The 26,211-nt window shown below is 34.4% G+C and overlaps 1 protein-coding gene across 2 annotated transcripts in view; it reads right to left on the bottom strand.

The window, feature by feature from the left end:
* Positions 1 to 26,211, bottom strand: part of hrg (poly(A) polymerase hiiragi) — a 374,011-nt gene that overhangs the window by 211,499 nt on the left and 136,301 nt on the right. For both annotated transcript variants that reach the window (XM_090407503.1, XM_090407502.1), the window contains exons 6-7: positions 20,934 to 20,987; positions 5,867 to 5,978 (exon numbers count right to left, since the gene is read on the bottom strand). In XM_090407503.1, coding sequence (XP_090263629.1) covers positions 5,867 to 5,978; positions 20,934 to 20,987 — 166 coding nt within the window. The remainder of the gene's footprint in view (positions 1 to 5,866; positions 5,979 to 20,933; positions 20,988 to 26,211) is intronic.

Genomic DNA, 26,211 nt, shown 5'->3' with positions numbered 1-26,211 from the left:
TGGCAAGCCTTGAAAAAAGCTCTGATTGATTCAGCTAGAGAGGCATGTGGTGAAGTTGTCTGCAAGGATAGAAAAATTAGAACTCCATGGTGGACAGAGGAAGTTAAAGAGGCAGTGAAGGAAAAGAAGAAAGGATATCAAAAGTTCCTGGCAAATAAGTCAGCTTGTGCTCTTAGAGAATACAGAGACAAATGCAAAAATGCTAAACACTGTGTAAAACTAGCTAAACAAAAGTCATGGGAGGACTTTGGAAGAATATAGAAAATAAATATCAAGACGGTGGCAAAATATATCCTGGAGGTTGTTGAAGAAGCTTAGGAATGGAGGAAAGAATGCTGTAAAAGGAGTTCAAGATGATAAAGGTGACATGAAAATGGGAGAAAAAGATATCCTTGAAGTATGGAGTAATTACTTTGAAAAACTGCTAAATGAAACAAGCAGTGATGATAGCTCAGTGGTAAAAAACACTAACCAGTCATGCAGTCAGAAATACATATTCATACTTGAAGTAGAAAAAAAAAACCCATCAAAGGCTTGAAATGTGGAAAGGCAGCAGGAGTAGATGATATTCGACCAGAAATGCTGAAGTATGGTGGTATAAGAGCCTTACAGTGGCTGCACTGCATAGTTCAGAAAGCCTGGACAGAGGGACGAATTCCCGATGATTGGAGTAAAGTTCTCATAGTACCCATATATAAGAAGGGAAATAAAACTGAATGTGAAAATTACAGAGGTATTTCCCTACTGAGTGTTCCTGGCAAGATCTACGCAAGTATTATTATTATTATTGTTCCGGGAAACTCCAAGGAGTCGACAGACTCATCGAGGGAGGCCCTAACATCATGTCAAGAACAACTATTCAACATTCACACAGTATCTATCATACCTTGCCTTGAACTCATTCACGGTCGTAGCACCCACAACAGACTCTGGAAGCTTATTCCACTCATTTACCACTCTCCAAGTAAAGAACCTAGCTCTAACACCCTTGTCAACCACGCTCTTGCCCAGCTTCCATGCATGGCCCCTAGTCCTCCCACCACCAGTCATATTTTCAAAAATATCTTCTGGATCAATCTTATAAAAACCCTTCAGTAATTTGAATGTCTCAATCATATCACCCCTCCTTCACTCCTGGGCACAGAAGTCCAGATGGGGTCTTATCAAGGCTCGATACAGAGGAACAACAACTTGTTCGTCTCTGCATGTTGAAGTATTTTTCAGAAGCCAAGTGATTTGGTGAGCTGTTTTAGTTACTTTTGCAATGTGCCCCCTAAACTTCAACTCCCTATCCACCAACACTCCCAAATCCCTGGCCTCATCAATCTCCTGGAGTATGATTCCACCAATGCGATATACTGCTGCTATTCTTTTCACCCCAAAGTGCATAACCTTACACTTTGCCACATTAAATTGACATCCATTTTTCCTAGCCCAGTCCTCCAAACTATCCAAATCATCCTGTAAAATTTTGACGTCTTGTGCACTCACAATTGCTCTACCCAACTTTGCATCATCAGCAAACAAGTGAACACTTCCTCTCAGATCCTTTCCAATATCATTGATGAACAAATTGAAAAGTAGTGGTCCAAGAACAGAGCCCTGTGGCACTCCACTAGTCACAAGACGTCTTTTAGACTCCACTCCTGAATAAACCACTCTTTGATATCTCTCCTTCAACCACCCTCTTATCCATCTCACCAACCCTATATCTATACCCATCTGCTCCAGTTTACTGATTAGGGTTCCATGTGGTATCCTATCAAAGGCCTTGGCAAGGTCCAGTAGTATCACTGTAAACCCATTACCCCTATCCAGTTCAGCCGTCACTGTGTTATAAAACGTGAGCAAGTTACTGAGGCATGATCTACCCTTCACAAAACCATGTTGTCCCCCATACAATATCCCATTTTCATCTATCCAATCCTGTATTCTTTTCTTGACTAATTTCTCTAAGACCTTGACAATGATTCCTGATATGCTAATCGGTCGGTAATTTACAACAGCAGTCTTGGAACCTCCTTTATGCAGTGGAACCATTTTCCCCTCTTTCCACCCGCTCGGGACTAACCCAGACCCGAGACGCAAATTAAACAAAATGGTCAAGGGTACTGACAATTCTTTAGCTGCTTCTCGTACAACACGAGCTGGTATACCATCCAATCCCACAGATGTATTGACATTGAGGTTATGCAATAGACTACTCACCTCCACTTCATTCACCACAATTCCCGTATAATCTACTGGTTTATTCGTTTCTGCAATGTCACCACCTGGATGATATACTTTTGCAAAGTGCTCACTCAGTAACTCAACTATCTCAACTGATTCAGTTACCTCCCTACCATCGGCATTCTTTAAAATCAATCTGCCATGTACATTTTTCCTTTTACTTGCTACATATCTAAAAAACTGTTTAGATTTCTCTTTAGCCTGCATGGCCAATGTTCTTTCGTAATCCTTTTTTGCTTTTCTTACCACACTCGTCACCTTTCTGGCCTGCGCTTTATACCGTTCATGTGCCTGCCGGTCACCCTTCTCCTTAAATTCCCTCCATAGTTGTTTCTTTTTTTGCAACTCAAGCTTAATGGTGTTATTCATCCATTTAACCCCTACTTGATTTATTATTCGGACTCTAGGTATACAGTCAGCCATTGCTTCATGCAAGCACTTCTTAACTACCTCCCATGCACTATCAACTTCTAGTCCTTGCAGTTGTACATGCCATGGCACTGAACCAATCAAACTCCTACGCTTATCATACTTTCCAGCCCGATAATTCCACATGTACCCTGTCGTAATTGAAAATTCTACACCTTTAGCCACCTCCCAAGTTAATAAATCCCAACTCTCACCGATTGGTGGCAATGTGGTCATATTTGTTACAGCCAAATCCTCAGATGTAATTACTAGGTCAAGCACTCTCTGACCCCTAGTATTTTCCATTACATGCTGTCGCAGATAGTTATCCCTTAATAACCGCATAAAATCCAGTTCCTTCCTCCCGTGTGTCCTCTCCTCACTCCAATCAATGCGACCATAGTTGAAATCTCCCATAAAAATCACCCTCCTTCCACCCATTTCTTCTATTTGCTTGTGCATACTGTCACCACCGTCTTTTCCATCACCTTGTCTATAGCAGCACCCAATTGTATATTTAGTTCTGCTAGCCACAATCTCACACCAAATGGCCTCAAATGTGCTCTTTTCTCTATCCTGCAATTCAACTTCTATTCCCCTTGGCTGGAGCTCATCAGCTATCATCAACAATACTCCTCCCTCCCCCATTTTATTCTCTCTGTCATTCCTGAACACACTATACCCATCACATTCAATCCCACTAGTTATATCATCTACAGTCAGCCATGTTTCACTAATACCTATAACCTGTGGTCTGGAAGTGCCAACCATAGCCAAAAACTCTTCCTTCTTGTTCCTAATACTCCTAGTATTAGACACGTTTGAGAAGAATTGTGGAAGAAAAGCTTGGTGAAGAACAAGCTGGATTCAGGCCAAATAGAGACTGTCAGGATCAGATCTTCACTTTACGACAAATAGTCGAGAAAGCATGGGAATATAACAAAGATCTGTATTTAAGTGTTGTTGATTTGAAAAAGGCATATGACAAGGTGTCAAGAGAGAAGCTATTCAATATGCTACAGTTATATGGTGTCAATGGGGCATTATATCAAGCAATACTTAGTCTTTATTTGAGTTGTAAGTCAGCAGTTAGAACTGAAGGAAGTACTGGAAGATGGTTTAATGTTAAATTTGGTGTGATACAAGGATGTACATCATCCCCTCTGTTATTCATTATCTATATGGATCACATTATGAAGGAAAGTGGTATTAAACATAATATCAAAATTGGAGATGTTAATATCAGCTCTTTGCTTTATGTGGATGATGTTATACTTCTAAATAAATTCACTACGAGTCTGCAAGATTCTATGACTAAATTGAATAACTGTTGTAATAGATATGGTATGAAGGTCAGCAACATTTCAGCTACTTAGGCACGATTTTTAGTGATGATGGTAAATTAAATATAGAAATAGACAACAGAATCAGCAAAGCTGGTATGGTGGGAAGTCAAATGAATAAATTCATATGGAATAAGAGAGAAATTAGTCAAAACACTAAATTAGCTGTATACAAGACAGCATTCAAACCAGTTTTAACTTATGGATCTGAGTACTGGGTCAGAAATAAAACACTTGACCAAAGACTAGAAACTGCAGATATGAGAGTCCTTAGAAAGATTAGAGGCGTGAATAGATGGCATCAATGGCAATATCATATTAAAAACGAGGATATTAGGAAAGAACTTGATGCGTTAGCAGAGCTAATCTCAGGTGGTATGGTCACTTAAACAGAATGGGCGAAGAAAGATTAGCAAAACAAGCGTTCTCTACCAGGTTGGCAGCAAAACGACCCAGAGGAAGACCAAGATATAGGTGGATTGATACGGTATAAAGTGCCTTAGACGATAGAAATATAAGATCTGATAATGTTGGAGTCTTGACTTGTAACAGACTGATTTGGAGGAAAATTATAGATAGGAAGTTAGTAATGATGTAATTTTTTTCATGTAGTACTATGATATCTTGTACACCCCTTGAAGGTACATGACAGGAATTTGATGATGACAACAGGATAAGCAAAGATGGTATGTTGGGGAACAAGTTGGTGAACAATTTATATGGAATTTATCAAGAATGTGTTTTTTTTTTTGATCACAGACTAGACACCAGAGATACGAGCTTTCTGAGAAAAATCAGGAGAGTGAACAGTCATCAATGGCAGAATCATAATAAAAATGAAGACGTTAGAATGGACCTTGCACTGTTATCATTCAAGAATGTGTGAGCAGAGCTAATGTATAGCCACTGAAACAGAATGGGTGGAGGAAAGTTAGCAAAGCATGTGTTTGATGCCAAGCTGTCAGGAATGAATGAATGAGACCAAAAGGAAGATCAAAGTCTAGGTGATCTGAGTCAGTCAGAAGTCCCTTAGAAGCAAGACATGTTGGATGTGACAAGATTGGAGTGGAGTGCTGACAAGTATTTTGTTGACAGGAATTAATAATAATATGAAGTTAATCATGTAGCGCTGTTATAGTAGTCTGAACACCTCCTCGTGGGTACATATCAGGAAAGTGATGATGACTGGTGTTACTTGGTAACTGCAGTGATATGTATTTAACAACTAATGTAATCATACATGCACTGCAAAATGGCATCTCTCCCCCACTTCCCAATATAAACTTTTCATTATTCTCTTATGAGTTGTGTTTTCACTATTTGGTACTCGAAACAGTACAATGAAAAGCAAAAATTTCTCCAGAATTGCTGCACATAACTTCCTGTGATGGTTGATCGCCATATCAACTGCTAAAACTAGACAATAGTGCTGCATCAGGTATATTGTGTAATATACTACATGTTGTTCACCAGCGGACAACATGTAGTATATTACACTATAGCCCATAACTGAGTAACAGAGATAAAGATGTGATACCTTTTGGTAGGCTTCCAATACAAGACAAACAGACTTTCAAGTCCATATTGCAAATAACATTATGGCAGCCTGCCTGGAAAAAAAAATTTTTTTTTTTTTGAGCTAGATGTTTAGAGCAAAAGCAACCAAAACACATGTGCTATTTTTTTTAATGACAAATCTAACCATAAAAGTAAACTTATAGCACAACTTCACATTAATAACATGGATTAAATAAACTGAAACCATGTTTTGAAGGCTAAATATGGTTTTTTCATATCATCGAAACAAGTAAGATAGTCAAACACTAGGTAATGAAAATCATCTCATCTACCACATAAAAATTAAGATAATATTGTGTACTTACCATTCAGACTTCGAACACACTTTGGATCTAAGTTTTTTAAAAGACTGACATCCCTTAAATCTTGATCTTCTGGTATATCTTTCAAAGCAAGTCTTGCAAAAAGCATATCAAGCTAAAATATAAAAAAGTGAATTATTATATTGTACTAAACATACTATAGTACAATGAAATACATTAGAGTGATCAACTCCATAATGACTAGTCGCTAGACAATGAATATTATTTATCAGCTTATGACTACAAAAGGAAATTATACATTATTCTGAAAAGTACCATGATTGTCATTAATTGAATACATTTCCATAGAGCAGGATTAAAAAATTCCTATTATTCAAACCAAGAAAAAAAAGGAAACAGAAGTTAAAACGAAAGAAAATAGGTTATCACACCGATATTCGATGTATTCAAAAACACTGCACCTACTGTGGTATTTGGAAGACTCCTTGACCAGAAAAGCTGAGAAAGAGTATAATTTTCCATGTCAGATCGAGTCCCTCCCTATCTGCAGGTTTTTCCAAGGTGAATAGTTTCTGGTTGATAATAACAAAATAAGCTCACAAGGGGATGGATGAGTGACCTTAGGAGAAGGTGGTAAGTTTTGAAGCAGGAATGGCATTAAATGTAATGAGGATAGCACGTAAATTCCAATATATTTGCATAAATAAAATTATTCCAAAATCAAGCCAAATGATCTTCTAGTTTTAAGAAATGTGGAAAACATCAATGAGCAATTGATGAAAAACAAAATATAAACATATTCATTCTGGACAGAACAAGCTGAGGCTTCCTTCACATGCAGCCTTAACTATCCAAAACTATACTTGGCATGATTTATTTGCACCCTCAAGGACTCACTTTAGTGAGTACGAGAGTGGCAAACCCAAGGTACCTGATGCTGGACCTGCCTCGTATAATATATATCTGTTATATTATCTGTAGATTGGTCCCCCCCCCCCCCCGTCTTTCTTTTCTTCTGGTTCCTTCTCCCAATGCTATTCGAGAGCTAAGGGGTGAATCTTTCCTATTTTGTTATTTCATTTCATCTTATGGGCTGGTCCAACAGCCAGAGACAGCAGCACTATCATTGGACACCTTGTGCTTTGGCTAGTAGCCAATTCGCAAGTATTATAATTACTTTCAAGTCTCAAAAAAAGAATTCAAGGACTGCTCAAAATGGAAATAATCCTAGACCAGCTAAAGATACTGACTGGAAAAAGATCACTCATTTTGCTATCTGGAATGTAAGAAGTTCATCTTACAAATAAAACCAAATAGATGAAATTCTATATCAAAAGAAAATCAAAATAGCAGTATTCACTGTAGCAAAGAAATATCAGGGAACCAAAGAAACTGATAACTACATACATATCTATATGTGTAGTACCAGAGAGAGCAGGAGTATCAATCATGATTCACAAATCCTTAAAGACAATATCAATAACTATAAATATGGGAACAAAAGGATATTACAACTCAGAATGAAACTTGATAGAGGATATCTCACAGTTCTTGGATTATATGCTCTGGAGGAGGGGAGAGAAGAGGAAAGTTCGGACTTCTATAACCAACTCCAAAATATAACAGAAAAAATAAACAAAAATGACATGTTATTACTGCTGGGTGATTTAAATGCTCGTGTAGGCAATATGAAAATCCACAATCATGTCGGAACTATCGGAGAATTAGTAAAAAATAGAAACGACTAAAGATTAATCGACTTCTCTATCTATAATAATTACTTCCTGTCATCTAAGAATAATGAATACAATGTTCAAACACAAAGACGTCCATAAATTCACATGGTTAGCAAGAGGATTGAAATCTATTATAGACTATACCATAGCAAATAATAAAATAGGTAGATTCATTCTTGATGTTAGAGTCTTCTGAGGTTTTGAAATTTAATCAGATCATTATCTATGTGACATCAATATGGTTGATGGATAAAGTACCAGTATCCATTAGACAACTGAGAACTTAGGTTCAAAGTCAGCTCATTATCTGACTCCGGTAAAAGAAAACTAATCAGCAAAAAATAGGAAAAATTACAGCAACTATCCTCAGATGAATCTATTAATGAAGAGTGGAATTATCTCTGCAATAATTCTTGGGAATGAAAACACAATGGAAAAGAAAAACAGGTCTTCATAACTGGGACCCAGAAATCAGAAAAATCATAGATGAAAGCCTATAAAAAATGGTTAAGCACAAATAAAATAGAAGATGAAATTGGATATATATACAAACATAATAGCATAAAGTGAAAGACCTAAAAGACAGAGTTCAATGGCACAATTTTATTACCAATCTAGAAAACAACATGGATAAATCTCAAACACAAATATAAATTTATAAGACACATGGATAATAGCCTTAGAGAACCAATCAAGATCAATACCATACTTTTGGAGGACTGGCTTAAATACTATAAATTATGGACAATGGATGACAACCCACTCTCTCAGAGCCATTATTTTCAAATAATGGTCAACAAACTTCTTTACTCTTGAAGATTTAAAGTCAACACTTAAACATTGCAAGAACCAGGAGAGGATGGTATCAATATGGATCTTTTGAAATGTTCTGGAGACACCTTCAGATACAAACTACTAGAAATCATGAATAAGATCCTAAATGGCCAATTACCACCAGAAAACTGGCAAAATGCTATGATTGTCGCCATCTTCAACAAAAGACAATATTAAAGAATGTCAAAACTATAGAGGCATTAGCCTTTTAAATACCAGATATAAAATATACTCAATTCTCTTAAAGATTAAATTAAACAAATATTATGAAAATACTTTTTGAGAGGAACAAACTGGTTTCTGTAAAGACTGCACTGATGCCTTTTTTCACTCTCAAGCTTTTGATAGAAAAAAGAAGAGAATTCAATTTAGAGATCCATATATTATTCATCGATTATATAAAAAGGCATTTGATAAAGTCAATCATAATAAGCTACTTGAAATTTTAAGAGATGACAGCATTCCTAACCAGTTAATTAAAAAGAGCCACACAAAAATAAGAGAGGAGGAAAACAACCAGTTTTGGCATTCAAATAAATGATTGCATCAACATTGACAATTTTTATCCCAATGAGAAGGTTCTAATTGAAGATAATGAAGATTCACTATAGTGAGCAACTTTTTCATTAAATGTAATAGCAAAACCATACAATATGGAAATCTCCGCTCCCAAAACCAAAGTCATGGCATTTAAAGGCCGAGACCCAATTAGAAGCAAAAATTACATCAATGATTATCTAAATTACATCTAAGCCAGGCATGACCAACTTCATTCTATATGAGGGACAATATATGATGAGTGGTAACATCACTGGTCCGCACACTTTTAGACAGAACTTAAATAAAAATAAACTCTGCATTTTTTCAAGGCAATGGTTATGTATTGAATTACTATATTTGTTAAATCATTTTACTACTGGGAGAACAATATAAAATACTTGATTGATTTTAATATAAGTTGTTAAATTAAATTTAATTACATATTTCTGATGTAACAATTTAATGAGAACACTGTGGGTGCTCATGTGCTGCAAAAAGTTCATCAAAGTCGAATTTCAACAATGATGACGATATTTGTAACAAATCCTGAAGGTGGTCACATCAGTTAGTTGGCTTCTTTGTGACAATTTAACTGTCCTCATAGTTGAGAAAGTGCATTCACATATGCATGTGATTCCAAACGTAGATGCAATTCTCAAGCTGAAATCACTCAATGCAGGATATTTTTCCCTTGGTACCAGTTTCCAAAAGTCAATGCCTATCTCCACCCTTGACTGGAAAAAGGGGTTCACTTTGAAGGTCACACAACTCCAATTGAATAGTGTCATGCTGCTCTGAAATGCCACATTTCATTGGGTTGTTAAATAATGTCAGTTGTGGTCATGTCACTGAAGTCAGAAAATCGCTTACTGAATTGCTCAAAAAGTTGGTCTAACATTGGCACAGAAAACTTGAAGTCAATGTCATGGCTCTCCTCCATCAACTCCCTGCAGGAAGGGAAATGTACCAAGTTTCCTCTGACTACAGTGAATTTAAAAACCTTCAGTCAACTTATGAACCATCTTGGTGTCCAACTAAATCTGAGATTGTTTGGATACGTCCCTGTAACTTCATGTTGAGTTCATTCATGTGGTGTGTGATGTCTGTTAGAAAGGTGAGTAAGCTGTTAAAATGAGAATCACATAGTTTTGTGATTAGTTCTTTGTTTGTCTTCTCGTGTTCCTCTAAAAACTGTTTTATTTCCTTTCTCAAAACAAAAAACCATTTCAAATAGTTCCCTCTACTTAGCGAACGTACTTCTGTGTACAACACTAAATCGTCATATTCTGCCTCCATTTCTGTTAGAAAAGAAAGAAACTTGCGGTGTGTCAAGACCCAATTTCCACCCTTAATTAGATTCACACACTTCATTACAGTTTTCATAACATCCTCTATCTTCAGAATTTTACCACACAGAGCCTCCTGATGTATATAATGCAGTATAATACAGGGCAACTGATTCCAGCATTCCTTAGTAAGCCAACTAAGCTTGCTTGAGTACCACGCATTGATTTGTTGCCATCTGTCACAATGGCTGTGAGATTGTTGATGTCACCAGTACCATTTACAACCTTCATAACTGCATCATAAATGTTTTGACCTTTGGCTGTGTTATGCAATGATTCTAATGCTAGTAGCTCTTCATTAATAACAGTCTTTGGAAACAGTTCAAATGAAAATCAGAGTTGAGCTGTATCTGTTATGTCAGTTGATTCATCCAGAGCCAATGAGAAGTAAGCTGAATCTGTAATAACACTTTTTAATTTATTTAATATGTGAGAACCTATTTCCTCGACTCTTTTTGTTACAGTTTGTTTTGATAGTGGGATGCTTTCAAACTCATTGGCAATTTTATCTTCCCCAAATGCACGTGCCATTTTCACAGAACAGTGTTTTACAAATTCATCATCAGATAATGATTTTTTTGCTTTTGCTATCTCGGAACTTACAACAAACAATGCCAAGAGTGAGCTTTTTTGTATTGATGTTGGTTTAGTAAAAATAGGTTTCTGAGCACTGACCTTTCTCTTCAAATTATGTACAATTTTAGTATGTACTTGCCCAACGTATTCTTGGTATTTAGTGGCATGGTGCTGTATGTAGTGGTGTTTGAGGTTATATTCCTTGTGCACAGACAATACTTGCAAACACACAAGGCACTGTGGCTTGTTGTCGTTATTGTTTATAAAGAGAAATTCATTTTCCCATTTCTCCTGAAATGACCTGTTTTCTTCACATATCTTATGTTTCTTACTCATAGTACACAAAGGCTGAAGTAACTGACCAGGGGACACAAACTGCAACAATAACACTATTAACTGTGAAACTGAGTCTCTGAAACTGATCACTGTAACCAGAGCAGAGCAAGTGACTTTCAATGATGCATTACTCTGGAGCTCACAGAAATCTACCATTTCCACTACTACAACTCGCACATAGAAGCAGTAGATTTTATAATTTGAGTAATCTTTTTAAAGCAATTCTGATTCTGTGTTGAGAATATAAATTGTTTCCAACATCAGAAATAATGAATATAACTAGTATATTAATCAGAAAATCTGTGGTCGAAACTAATAGCTAATTTGATAATACAATAACTATTTGATAATACATATAATTTAATCTAGTTTTTATCTATGTGATTTTGTGCAGCCGCGGGCTGCACAAAATCACATTGCGGGCCGCATGCGGCCCGAGGACCTGCTGTTGGCTATCTATGATCTAAGCTACCACTTATCTTATGAAAGAGCAAAAGCCATGCAACATAAAATAACCAATTATATAGGAATAATAAAAACTATTAAGCAAATATTCAACTCAAATTTAATAAACAAGAAAATAAGAATAAGAATCCAAAACTCAATAGTAAGATATATCCTAACATATGGTTCAGAAGTGTGGACTAAAACTCAAGCAGGCAGAAAAAGACTGATAAGCTCTGAAATGAGATTCATGCACAAAACAGCTGGATACAATAGACTACTTCTTAAAGAAACTTAGCAATACCTGTGTTAAACTACATTGATCTTTATATGTATATATATATATGTTAAAGATACCAAGCAATATATTAATATATTATACTCATATATTAACATAACATATTAACATATATTATACCCAAGGTAAAAAACTTTCTACACACACACACACACACACACACACACACACACACATATAGAGAGAGAGAGAGAGAGAGAAATGGGGACAGCATACAGAAAGAATGAGTGAAGGAAGACCCCCCAGAGAGATACAGAGGTATCGACCTCAAGGGGGAAGGAACAGAGGAAGGGCCTTTGAAAAGATGGGAAGAGACTGTAACAAATCACTAGGCCTATTACTAGAAAGGAAGAAGTAGGAGATATGAATTTGCCAGATCAGAAATTCCATGTTAAAGAATGAAAACTTGGAATCTCCTCTTTATGATCAGCTCTGGCTATTCCATGTCATAATTTGTTGCTGTCTTTACCAAACTCTAATAATCAGTCTGACTTTGGTTATTTACCTTAAACTCAATTTTGTGAATTCTAAATATCCAAACAGCAAGGTCTAAATACTGAACCCAACTTGCATTCTCTAGCTCCACTGATCAAATTGGAATAGATGATAAAGTAACTGCTATTAGTAATACTGTAATACAAATTGTCTATTCTTTCACCAGATACTAGACAAATATATCTTATTTTAATCCTTTACCTAAGTCACAAAGATGATTCAAGTTTTGCTACTTCAAGTCATGAAGGTACTTCAGTTTTGTTTCCGTGAGGTTTATAACATCCAGTATAAAACGGTATTCAAATCAAATTTAGCATATGGATCAGAGACGTGGGTTAGAAATTAAACAGTTAAGTAAAAAAAAAAAAATCACAGGTTTTGAGAATTCTGAGGAACCGCATCCATGGCCAGAACTACTGTTGTGTCCCAATTTACGATTTCTACTCTAATCTTACAAATTCCTTTTATCTATATTCTTCTAACTTCTATGCCCAAGATTTTACCAAAACTTATACCAATATCTAAGTTATTGCTCCCCATAGTACCCCTAATATTTGTATTTATACTGCGCCTTTGGGGATATTTAGTTTAGGATATTTCATACATAAACAAGGAGAAAGAACTCAAATATATCTGAAAGTGTAACTATTGCAGTCGTGACACTTAACTCGATTCTCAACTTAAATTTTTCGCGTGACTAAGTACAATATTTTCAAGTGGTTATCAACTGCACCGTTTATGTTGTCATAAATAGGGAGAAAGTCAATCTCGAATATATCTCTTAGTATTTAAATATTATTGCAGCTGTGACTCTTAATCTCTATCCTCAACATTAAATTTCCCCGCGTGATTAGGTACGATGATTTTAAGCGGTGCATTGGATTAGCAACATCAGACAACTCTTTTATCACTGAACAAAAGGTTTATTAAGTTTTTAAACATGGTACAATTCAAATACTAAACTAAAATACTTATAGACGAACATTAAATTATTACAAGCAATATGGCTATTTGTGATTATGCCGCCATACACATTAATTCAAAAATTCAACCTGATGTGAACAAATTAGATCAATTCACACTATCTGATTATTCATACTGAAGTAGATTAACAAATTATTCATTACATTAGGCATTCAATTCTTAGGATATGTAATTACTTAATTCACACTACTCCGTTATACCGTTATTTGCACTAACACACAATTATGTCATTTAAATATCTTGTGCAATATAACAGATGCAAAAATACCTTAGGACTCTTAATCATTCACAAATCTTTAACACTAGTCAATCTACACATAACACATTCTATCATATACTAAAGTCCTAGTATAACTTCAACAGTTCTGTATTGGAATCACGATACTTTTCACAGACAAATTTCTAGCTAACATAGGTTATGATTTACAGTACCTTTCTTGAGCTTTTCGTATGGGCCTTTATTCTTTTCCAAACGAACCTCTGGTATAACTTCTCGTAACTCTGGAATACTTTAACACACATATATTTGCTCTACTATGAGCAACGAGGACATCAATCTCTTTACAGCTTTCTGCTTTGCGTAGTTATCACTAGCGTCGAAACGAAGAAGATCCCTCCTTTTCCAGGACTCTATGGCAATTTTCTTTGCTTCCTACTCGGGAAAAACGGGAATCGAAATCCCGCTCACTTTCGTTTCTGTGTTGTGACGAGGAGATATCACCCCTGTCGCCACTCAGGAAAACCCCGTGAACTCCACCGGAACCAAAAACCAAACTCCAAGGCCAAAAGCGACTATCCAAAAAAAAGGTCCCCCGTGGGGTTACCAACCCTTTTATAGCTGCTCCCCTAACGGCACCTTTTCTTACTTCCTTTCTCCTCCTTCTACTTGTTTTTTAATCATCGACCAATTAGGGTGGCGTTTTCTCGCCAAACGTCATTTGATCGGCAAGCCCGTTCTCAATGTTTCAATCCGGGGATCGGCCCTAAGCGATAGCTTTGCTTTTCTTGTGCTAGCCTGACTTAATCCCCTTTCAAACTTTTTCTATGAATTCTACTTAATAACTTAATCTCTCACATAACGTATTTTATGACTCACCCCTTTCTACTTATTTACTTAACTCTCTCATTTTTAATCGTATTACAATAATAATCTATACTTTCCTTTGTTAGCTACTTATTTAGTTAGAATTCCTTATTTTAAGTCATATTACAATATTAATACATTCCTTCCTTTATCAGCTACTTTAACAACAACCCTTACGTTTTACACATTTTACTGGATGCAAGAAATTTTCCATTAAATAATTCATTTTTTTATGCAGGGGTTTTAATTTATGATATTTATTCTTCATGTTACACCATGATAGCTGAGAATACTATATTCCTAAGATATCAGGTGTAACACTATGTTCAAAAATGAATATATCAGAAAAAAAAAATTATCAATATTCAAAAATATGTAAGTAAAGCTAATCTTATCTCATTCTGTGGAAATGACCATGCCACAGAATGGGTCATTTCTGTGGCATGAAAGTAAAATAACAATGAAGTAGTGATCAAATCAGAGATTGGATAAACAACAGATCAATTTGCAATGATTGACTGAATGATTTATGGTTTATTAGCACAAGGACAAATCAATATGGAAGAAAATTAACGATACCAAGGGAGTCACAAAATACTGTCTTGATAAAACAATCTTTAAAAGTGTGTATGTGTGAGTGTTTACCACACCTATAAAAAACATAGGCAAGACATGTGAATATCATTTAATTAGTTCTAATTCCTTTCTAATATATTTTTCTACTTCAAAACAATTTTAAGTTACTAGACTTTTAAAATCTCATATTACATGCACTTATCTAAGTCTTAAAAATATGATAAATGTAATAAAAAGAAACTGTTTAATTAAATAACTATACAAATATAATTATTTACATTACACCCCTTGAGGGTGCATTGCAGGAATTTGATGATGATGACATTCTCTCTCTCTCTCTCTCTCTCTCTTGCAATTAAAAAAAAAAATCCTTTGCTTAATTCTCTCTATGAGTTATAAGTTTGGCTTTCCAATACAACCACTTCCCAAATAAGAGTCGCCTCATTCTGGCTCAAAGTTAACACCCTTTGCAAATAAAGAATGTTATCCGATTCCAGTAGAAATCACCCTGTTCCAGAAAGTTATCTATGAAGGACAAATACATAAAAGTAAACTGTTGGCTTTACAGCAGTTCTCTAAACAAATCTCCATTATATGAATTCAGTCCTTTCTTTGTCTGAATAATAGAGTTTATTTCTTTTGTTCAGTAAACATAACTTTCTGATTGAAATTAAATGTTCCATCTTCAGTCTCAGCTGACAGGAAAAAATAAATGCAGGATTAAATAAACAAACAGTAGACCAAAGCTAGTACTGGAATTTGCTCCTTCCAAACTTTATCCTTTTAAAATAAACAATATTAGAGGTTTTCTAAATTTTTATCTTCTGGTGGCCATACACCATTTGAAAGAATAAATGCTTTCAGATAAAGCTATCAGTTTCCAAATACATTCCTATAACTCTTTCTTCTCTCTAAATAGAACCCATATTCTTGTTCCAATCTCTCTCTCTAGCAATGTAACAAACACCAGTTGCTTATTTGTCCAGATGCTTTGAGTGTCTATGCATGTGTGAACCAGCTCTGAACTGCCAATATAACTATTCTACCTGTACAAGGAAAGCACAGGTAGAACTAAATGTGTAAAATAAATTTTCAGGTAAGAAAAAACAGTTTACTATACATTTTCACTCTATTAAAGTAAAATCACGATAGTTTCTTGATCTTCTGCAAAATGTAGTGCAGTTCTTGAACTTGAAAGCTGCCATCTACACACATTGTTTCCATTGCCATTATCAAATGACAACGTTCTGTGATACTTTACGACAAACTAAAGTTGCAAAAATGCTTTAATCAATGATTTATTAACATTAATTCTTTATTCTTTTTGTGGAGACTAAGACAAATGAATTTAAGCATAACAAAATAAAATTGTTATAAAAAAAACTAAATAAAATTTTATAACAGGGTATTCAATAAAGAAACTATTACACTATAACTAAACTATAACTTTATGATGTTCCATGCATTTACTAATAGATCTTTATAGACCATATCTGTCTTATCAAACTGCACAAATCTGGCCTCCCACAACACGGAGTTGAAAACCCAAACCACAGGATCCAGTGGAAAAACACCCAACGTCTACATAGATCATTACATAAACATGAGAATTTATATAAAGAAACTGCTGAAGCCCTACGTCACAGACCCAATTTGAACTGTAATGACGTTCTTACTATACCTGATGTCTGAGAAATTGTTATCTTTAATTATGTAAAATAAATTTATGTTATTTTAATTTAATTTATTTTTTTATCAGATATATTTTAATTTAATTCTATAACATGCTACTGCATGCATAGTGGGATTCCATTGTAAGCATGTATATAATAGAACTATTACACTATGGTAAACATGCATGGGGAGGGGACATAAAATTAATTATCCCAATTTCTTTCCAAATTTTTTTGAAGATTACTTAATAAAACTTACCTAATTTTTAAAACAACTAAAATAAAATATGGTGTATCTGAATGTAAAAGTCATCAGCTACTCCATAGTCATATCTGGTGATATAGCAAGTAATGATAGTGAATCATATTTTCATATTTCATTGTTATTTTAATTATAATAAACAAATTCCTTGACTCATATGGAGTGATTTACAGTTTATTTTTCTCTTCTCCATAGTCATATCTGGTGATATACCAAGAAATGATAGTGAATCATATTTTCATATTTCATTGTTATTTTAATTTTAATAAACAAATGGAGTGATTTAGTTTATTTTTCTCTTCTAAAATAGTAATGCCATTCACATCAGTTATTTAATCTACAGTACATTACTAATGTAGATAAGCAGAAACTGTATTCTGTAGGAAATAAATAAGGGAGAAAGGCAGCGGAAGGAGAATAGATTGGGTAAAAAAAAAATTTTTTTTAAAAACTACATGAAAGAGCAGAATAAATTAGTGAAATAGGTCAGTAATCAACCCAGGTACTCTCAGTTCAAGTTTTATTACGGGAATCTTAGAGGCACCGAAAAATGTCAGAACAGTATTCAAAGGTTAGATGGATTTGTGATACTGGGGAGGTAATATTTTTAATGTTTGTGGCAAGACTTGAGGTTACAGTAAACCAAAGAACAAAAATCTCATCTTATCTAGAGATCTGGATGTTGGACTGGAAAAAAAAAAGTTCTGTTGAGAAATAAAATGGGATAGGTCAGCATTAAAAAGACAAAGACAATGAAAATAGGAGAAACATTGAAAATATCAACTGCAATGTGAATGGAGAACCTATAGAACAAGTAAAACATTTCAGCTACTTAGGCATGATTTTTAGTGAAGATGGTAAATTAAATATGGGAATAGACAACAGAATCAACAAAGCTGGTATGGTAGGAAGTCAACTGAATAAATTTATATGGAATAAGAGAGAAATTAGCCAAAATACTAGATTAGCTGTATACAAGACAGTATTCAAGTCAATTTTAAATTATGAATCTGAGAGCTGGGTCAGAAGTAAAAACGCTTGACCAAAGACTAGAGACTGCGGATATGAGAGTCCTGAGAAAGATTAGAGGCATGAACAGATGGCAGCAATGGCAATATCATATTAAAAACGAGAATATTAGGAAAGAACTTGACATTGTCAGCATCCAGGAATGCATTAGCAGAGCTAATCTCAGGTGGTATGGTCATTTAAACAGAATGGGAGAGGAAAGATTAGCAAAACAAGTGTTCTCTGCCAGGTTGGTAAGAAAACATCCCAGAGGAAGACCAAGATATAGGTGGATTGATACAGTAAAAAGTGCCTTAGAAGATAGAAATATAAGATCTGATAATGTTGGAGTCTTAACAGGTTACAGACTGATTTGAAGGAAAATTGTAGATTAGAAGGTTGGCAATGATGTAATTTTTCATGTAGTACTATCATATCCTGTACACCCCTTGAGGGTATATATCAGGAATTTGATGATGTTAGTTTCACTAGCCCTGATATTAACAAAGCTTTCAGAACTGCACTGAATAAGATCAGAATTTAAGATTGCAGAAGTTAATATCCTGGAAGTTTGTGATTTGTGCAGTGCAAGGCTTGCCAAATGAGAAAGAGGAATGCAGTGCACTGTTATCAGCAAAACTGCACATTTGGGATTTGCAGTCACCTGAAGAAAGAAGGCCAATGATATATAGAAGGAAGAGAGTAAATAAAAGGGCATGGGCATGCAGGACACTGAATAAATCAAAATTTGAGGATAAATATCCATCCATCACTGAAGTCGTGATGGGAAGCAGACTTAATAAGGCCATTGTTACGCAATTATGTTACCCAATTAAATGCCTTAAAGATTAAGAACAGCCACTTGAGATTCTCTTCCATAAGTCACATAAGAATAAAAGGAGGCAGCTTCCTGTTCACTGGCAGTGAGAATCCCATATTGGGAATCATTTATTATTTGAAAGAATTCAACATTCTATAGAAGTAGAGTTATTGATTTTGTCATTACTTCAGAAAGAACTGAAGTGAAATTAGATGCCAAAGATTTGTTGCTCATCTTAGGAATGGATTTGAATGTCTGTCCCAAAACTTGGCTAAATTGCCAAGTTTTGGGACAGACACCAATGAATAGGAGAAAATAAAAAGGTAACAAGAACAGCAGTGTGGACACTAACCTTCAGTACTACAGAAAAAATGCCATTGATGCTAGGAGACTTTTTTTATTCAATCTGGAGAAGATTCTTCTGATTTCCTTCTGACCAAAAAAAAAATCAAAGCAGGCATTGGACGTTGTGTGTTTGGAATGGTTAACATGGCATTTACCAAAATCATGCATAAAGAAGTAAAGTAAGAAGTTTGGCTTTTTCTTTGGATTCATAATGCAATAAAACCAATTCAAAAGGTGAAAGCATGGTCAGAAAAAGTTACAGCTTTAATGTCCATCATGTCCAAAAAGCACGACTGCCATTTGGACATGATGCAATTTCCTGCTTTTTTTTTTTCAGCCCTTTCAAAATCAGTTTTCGGTATGTAGACTATTTCAGGAATGTGAAAGATGGAGATTTCAACGAAAGTCAATTGAGATACATTCAGTTCTTCTCATACAGTCTTGACACACACACACTTCTAGGAGACCCATGGTGGAATAAATGTTTTCCTATTAATAAGAATCACATCAGTGATACATTCAGTGCATATGTTTGAATCAGAAGACTGAAAACAATAATCTAACCAAGGAAATAAAGCCTAGAAGCAAAAAAAAAAAAAAAATTATCCTGCTTGGTGTTTTATAATGGATTTGAGTACTTTCATAAATGATGCTTCATGAGAGAAGAAATTAACAGTAGATTATGATATGAATTGCCAAGAGAACAAACAAATCTACAATTACGTAGAAGGATCACGGAAAGCATGGTTAGTGTTTGGAAAAAATTCACGTGTGTTTTTTGAGCACAATGTTTTTATGATATATGATCGTGCATTTTATATACTAGTGCAGACAATGAAGGATTAATCATAACTAAGTAGCACAGATCTACATCTCTGTGTGCTTAGTTATGATTAACCAGACATACACTTACTTTTCACAATCTGTGTGTTATGGCTAAAGAGCTGAGAGAAACTCATGTTAGAAGCTTAATGGAGTAAACCAGCACTCAGAAAGAATTAAAAATAATATTTAATTCTTCCAACATTTCATCTCAGTTGCTGAGAAATCATCAAGGAGTGCAATATGACACTTGTAACCACTCAAAACTAAGTGAAACACATAGATGAAAGATTGAATCTTTAGAACAGAAGTTCTACTTAAGATAAGCTCCCTCCTCTCTCAATGCCCAAACTATATAAAGTGCCCTGTTCCTGGAAGTTGGCCTACTATGAATGGACATAGGAGGATAAGCCAACATTTGCATGGAAGAAGACTCCCATGCTCCATTGCAGTAAATTTAGAAGAGAAAGACTGTTTTGAGAATTAGTAGCTGCTCTCAGAAATGAGCTGAATTTGAATAAATATGATTCATTAAATTTCCCAAAAAATGGGAAATACTTAGTTTTGCACTGCCTTTGTGTTTGTGTGTGTGCTACAAATCTCATTGTATTTCCTGATGTCTTAGTGACAGATGAAATACCAGAAGAATTCAATATTCTTCCAGTATGCCAATACGACTTTCTTTTCATACTTTTTCTATTTTGCTCAGTTTATATTATTGTATATCTTATTATTCCTTATGCAATTTTGACTTTTTTTCTGCAATTAGTGTTAACATACTGAACATTAATTGTTAATAAATTAAACTACTTTAAACATGTAAAGTCATTATGAAAGAACAATTAAATATTCTAGTGGAATTTATCTTTCCTTTACTCTTATACATCTTTACTCTTATACATCTTTACTCTTATACGTACACAAGCTTACCTCAATCCCATCAAATGTCATCTTAATTACAGGTACATATGCTTCTTCAACAGCCTGTAATTATGAAATACATTTTTAAGAATATCATATTGAGCAAATATGCACCGTAGAATAAAGAATACATATTGAAGTATGCACATACAGAGAAAAGTAGAAAAAAAATAATAAAAATAAAATATATATATATATATATATATATATATATATTTACCATAACATTTAATCTTACAAGTGGTCAAGGAACTATATTCATTATATATAACAACAAAATATAACCTATTTTCATAAGCAAATTTGCTTCAGACTTGATTCTTTTAACGACTTGTTTTTATGCAAATCTTATGTGCATAAAAATAAATCATGTTAAAAGAACCTAATGACTCTCCCTAAAGCAAACTTGTATGGACCACAAGAATAGTTTATAGTGGCTTTGCTATACTTAATTTTCTTTAGAAACACTTTTGTGACCATGGTATTTCAGTCAAAACTTTTCAGTAGTTTGTTAGTGTGTTAATTTGTTTAGTCAACTCCACTATATAACAAACTGCTACTTTATAGCAGTTTGTTATAAAGATAATCTGCTATAGTGGAGTTGACTACACAAATTTTAAATTGAAAAATTTCACTTCTAATATGAACCTATGACAATTATCTATTGTTAAAATCATAACAGTTATTGTTTACACACACTGAACTCTCAGTATCAAAAAATTAGTGTATAAAGTATGTACATCTCTTTAAATATCATAATGAACCAACATCTCTTACCTGTTCATAGAAAGAATAAAATATCCCTGTCTGTATGAACTTAGCATAATGTAAGCTTGAAGCAGCCAGTTGCTGTTTCCAAGGAGTTAGAAATTTGAAATTTACTTACAGTTTAGATCAAGAACATATGTACTGTGTTTAAACAAAGTAAACAAAATATTATTTTTCTGAAAGAAAAAAAGAATTCCTGATGAATGGAGTAGAGCTCTAATAGTACCCATATATAAAAAGGGAAATAAAGCGGAATGTGAGAATTACAGAGGTATTTCCCTACTGAGTGTTCCGGGCAAGATTTATGCCAGTATACTTGAGAAATGGTTGAGAAGAATTGTGGAAGAAAAGCTTGGTGAAGAACAAGCTGGATTCAGGCCAAATAGAAGCTGTCAGGATCAGATCTTCACTTTACGACAAATAGTTGAGAAAGCATGGGAATATAGCAAAGATCTGTATTTAAGTTTTGTCAATCTGGAAAAGGCATATGACAAACAGCGAAGAGAGAAGCTATTCAATATGCTGCAGGTATATGGTGTCAATGGGGCATTATATCAAGCAATACTTAGTCTTTATTTGAGTTGCAAGTCAGCAGTTAGAATTGAAGGAAGTACAGAAAGATGGTTTAATGTTAAATCTGGTGAGAGATACATTATCCCTTCTGTTATTCATTATCTATATGGATCACATTATGAAGGAAAGTAGTATTAAACATGATATTAGAATTGGAGATGTTAATGTCAGCTCTTTGCTTTATGCAGACGATGTTATACTTCTAAATAAATCCGCTACAAGTCTGCAAGATTCCCTGACTAAATTGAATAACTGTTGTAATAGATATGGTATGAAGGTCAGCAATAAAAAGACAAAGAGATATGAAAATGGGCAGAATAGGTGAAAATATCAACTACATTGTGAAAGGAGAACCTATAGAACAAGTAAAACATTTCAGCTACTTAGGCACGATTTTTACTGAAGATGGTAAATTAAATATGGAAATAGACAACAGAATCAACAAAGCTGGTATGGTAGGAAGTCAATTGAATAAATTCATATGGAATAAGAGAGAAATTAGTAGGAATACTAAATTAGCTGTATACAAGACAGTGTTCAAATCAGTTTTAACTTATGGATCTGAGAGCTGGGTCAGAAGTAAAACACTTGACCAAAGTCTAGAGACTGCAGATACGAGAGTCCTGAGAAAGATTAGAGCCGTGAACAGATGGCATCAATGGCAATATCATATTAAAAACGAGGATATTAGGAAAGAACTTGACATTGTCGGCATCCAGGAATGCATTAGCAGAGCTAATCTCAGGTGGTATGGTCACTTAAACAGAATGGGCAAGGAAAGATTAGCAAAACAAATGTTCTTTGCAGGTTGGCAGGAAAACGACCCAGAGGAAGACCAAGATATAGGTGGATTGATACGGTACAATGTGCCTTAGACGATAGAAACATAAGATCTGATAATGTCGGAGTCTTGATAAGTAACAGACTGATTTGGAAAAAATTGTAGATAGAAAGTTAGTAATGACGCAAATTTTTCATGTAGTACTATCATATCCTGTACACCCCTTGAGGGTACATGTCAGGAATTTGATAATGATAATGAAGCAGAAAAAAAAAACATGCATTTTGTAACTGCTTAGGTCATAGCAAAATTTTCCCCAAAAAAATGCCAAACCATCTTCAAAATTCAGTAAATTTTCACAGTAGTCTGAGTGTAATACAATAAAACCAACTATCTCAGCAAAACAAACTACCAATAAGTCCTAGTTGACATCTGATAGCAACAATGGAATTTTAAAGGATGTTCACTGCAGTTAATATCAGTATTATAAACTAATCCTTTAGTTTGCTATAGTGAGAGTTGAATCATATGATTAGTACTGTCATGAAAGTAATCCTATTAAGAAACTCAAACCAAATATAATGTTACATGGAATTTGCAAGTAGGATATTAAAATGAAACGAACCTACTAATTAAAGAAGTAATTTCAAGTAGCCAACTAGCAGTCTGCAGGGGTGGGGGCAGAACAGAGAATTAAAATCAACCCTGTAATTAAAATTCCAAAATTCTCAAAGCATTAATGACGAATTCAGATTAAGTAGAAAGAAAGAATAAAGTAAAATGAAGGATAGATTAAAAAGAAAGGGATGAGTTCATTTTGATTTTTCAAAGTAAACTACAAATTGGAAACAAACATGACAATACACATTTTGAAAAGAGAAGGGCAGAAAAGAATTATTTAAAAAAAAAAAAAAGGTTGGGGTGGAATGGAATGCAGTATGACTGGGTGACTTTATATATTTAGATTCATTATGTCTTAAATATCAACTGAACTTTTTGAGATGGAGTTTTTACATGGCCTCCACAGCTCAATCAGTAATGACAATGTCCCCTGTTGTTGAAAAACAGTTCTTCTCAAGAATGTGAAGAACCTTTATAAGGGACCTCCATAATTAAACTCACATTTAATTGTAGCAGTCTCTTAAGGGAAGTGGCAGGATTTTTCCTCACAGAACATAGACAAAGTGGCAAGAGAATACAGTCAATTTGTAGACATACCAGACTATGATGATAGAATTTATGTCCTGTCACAGCATTAAACGACCATGGTGGGTGATATATATATAAAAGCCACTTCAACCTTTGTGATCATGTTATTTCTATGAGATTTTAATGATATTTCAGTATCAGTGGTACACTTCGTATCCATGTTTTGAAAGATAGATGAAAATGCCATGACCAGTAGGATGGATAGTTTTCTCAATGAAGCAAAATTATTTGACCATGACAAACAAGCCTATGAGTTTAACACATTACAGGAAAGATGGTGTAATAAAAATTTATTTGCTCATTAAAAGCTTTCCTAACTTATAACAGTGCTTCATGGTATAAACAACATGAGAAGAAAATAAAGTAATTAACCTAATACTTCACTGGATTACAAATTAGTGATGGAGAAACAATTCAAACTATGACTGAAAAGGAAGTAATCTTACATGTATTGGATTTTGGGAGAGTACAGAGAGTATGCAATATTTTGTCCATTTTATACAGGTTGTAACCACTGGATAAAATAAAGCACTGCAAAGGAATTAGCTGTTCAGTGGAAAGAGATGTATCATTCAAAGAAATAGCACTGGTTTTTTTGTGTGTTTTAAGAATGACGTAATATTAGAACAGATGATGGTGTGGCTGCATATGTAACTACCATCCAGTGTGTGTGTTTCCTATAAACAGAATAAGATAATGAACTAATTCATAGTAAACAAGCGTCTGAAAATGCATGACTGGTGTTTTTATTTTATTTATTTATTTTTTTTTTTTATTTATAGTGAAGTGTAGTTTTGAATGCTAAACGTGTTTAATCTGTATGTTAACAATCATCTATATAGTATAACTAGATTGTTGGTTTGTGTGTAGTAATGATAAGTACTTTATCATTACTACACACTACATTTATAAGTACTGATATATATATAAATTAGTTTGAATGACTATATACCGAGAATGAAAAAGAATAAGGTTTAATGTTAAGATACTACTAGTTTTGTTGAATAAATCAACTTCTTCAGGTATCACAGGCAAAGAATTATATAAAATAACAGAGACATGATAAAATTACATCAACAGATCTAGTATAAAAAACAATAGCATTTTAAAACAGGAATGCGTGCTGGAGTTCCAATTGAAGTTGACTACGTGTGTGAGCTGTCACGAATGCGCCAATACTGGGATGTACCCACGAATGTACCTACTCATGAAGTCCTCCACCTTCTCCAGAACAAACTATCCAAGAAATTCTTTTCCTTACTCTCTCACTGTGTAAATTCAGGATACATCAAATCCAAAAACAGGATTTACAAACAGAACTCAGGCTCAGGATTGGCTATGGGCAGTCCGCTGTATCCGATTTTTGCTGATATATTTCTTAAGGATTTTGAAGAAAAAGCAATTAATTCCTCAACTCTTAAAGATATGGTATCATTATATAGACGATGAATTCCTCATCTGGGAACACTGTCAACAACCTCAATTTTTTTCTAGACCCACCTCAACAAGTTTCATGAGAAAATCAATTTTACCTACGAACTGGAATCCAATGACTGTCTCCCCTTTCTGGACTTAAAACTTACGAGACGTGCTGAAAATATCAAAATTTCCATTTTTAGAAAACCCACACGCACAGACAGATACTTTCATGCTTCTTCCCATCACTACCCTCTGCAAAAATTTGATATTATTTCAACCCTGGAACATCGAGCCAGATCTTTACTAACAGATGAAACAGAAATTGAAAATGAACTCCATTTACTAAAAAGGACTTTTGTCAACAATGGTTTCTTTCTTAAAAAGATTGATAAATTTTTCTCTTTCCATCGCTCAACTGCTATTGAAGATTCTTCTCCCACAAGAGCTTTTATATCGTTGCCATACATCAGCTCTCTCTCCCCAAAACTGGCAAAAATTCTTAAGAAATTCAACATTCGAACTTGCTTCACTACGTTT

The sequence above is a fragment of the Typopeltis vanoorti genome, chromosome 17 (genome assembly GCF_054136105.1).
Source record: "Typopeltis vanoorti isolate ZY-2024b chromosome 17, IOZ_Tvanoo_1.0, whole genome shotgun sequence".
Taxonomy (NCBI): Eukaryota; Metazoa; Arthropoda; class Arachnida; order Uropygi; family Thelyphonidae; genus Typopeltis; species Typopeltis vanoorti.
This window is presented reverse-complemented; position numbering and strand designations above follow the sequence as displayed.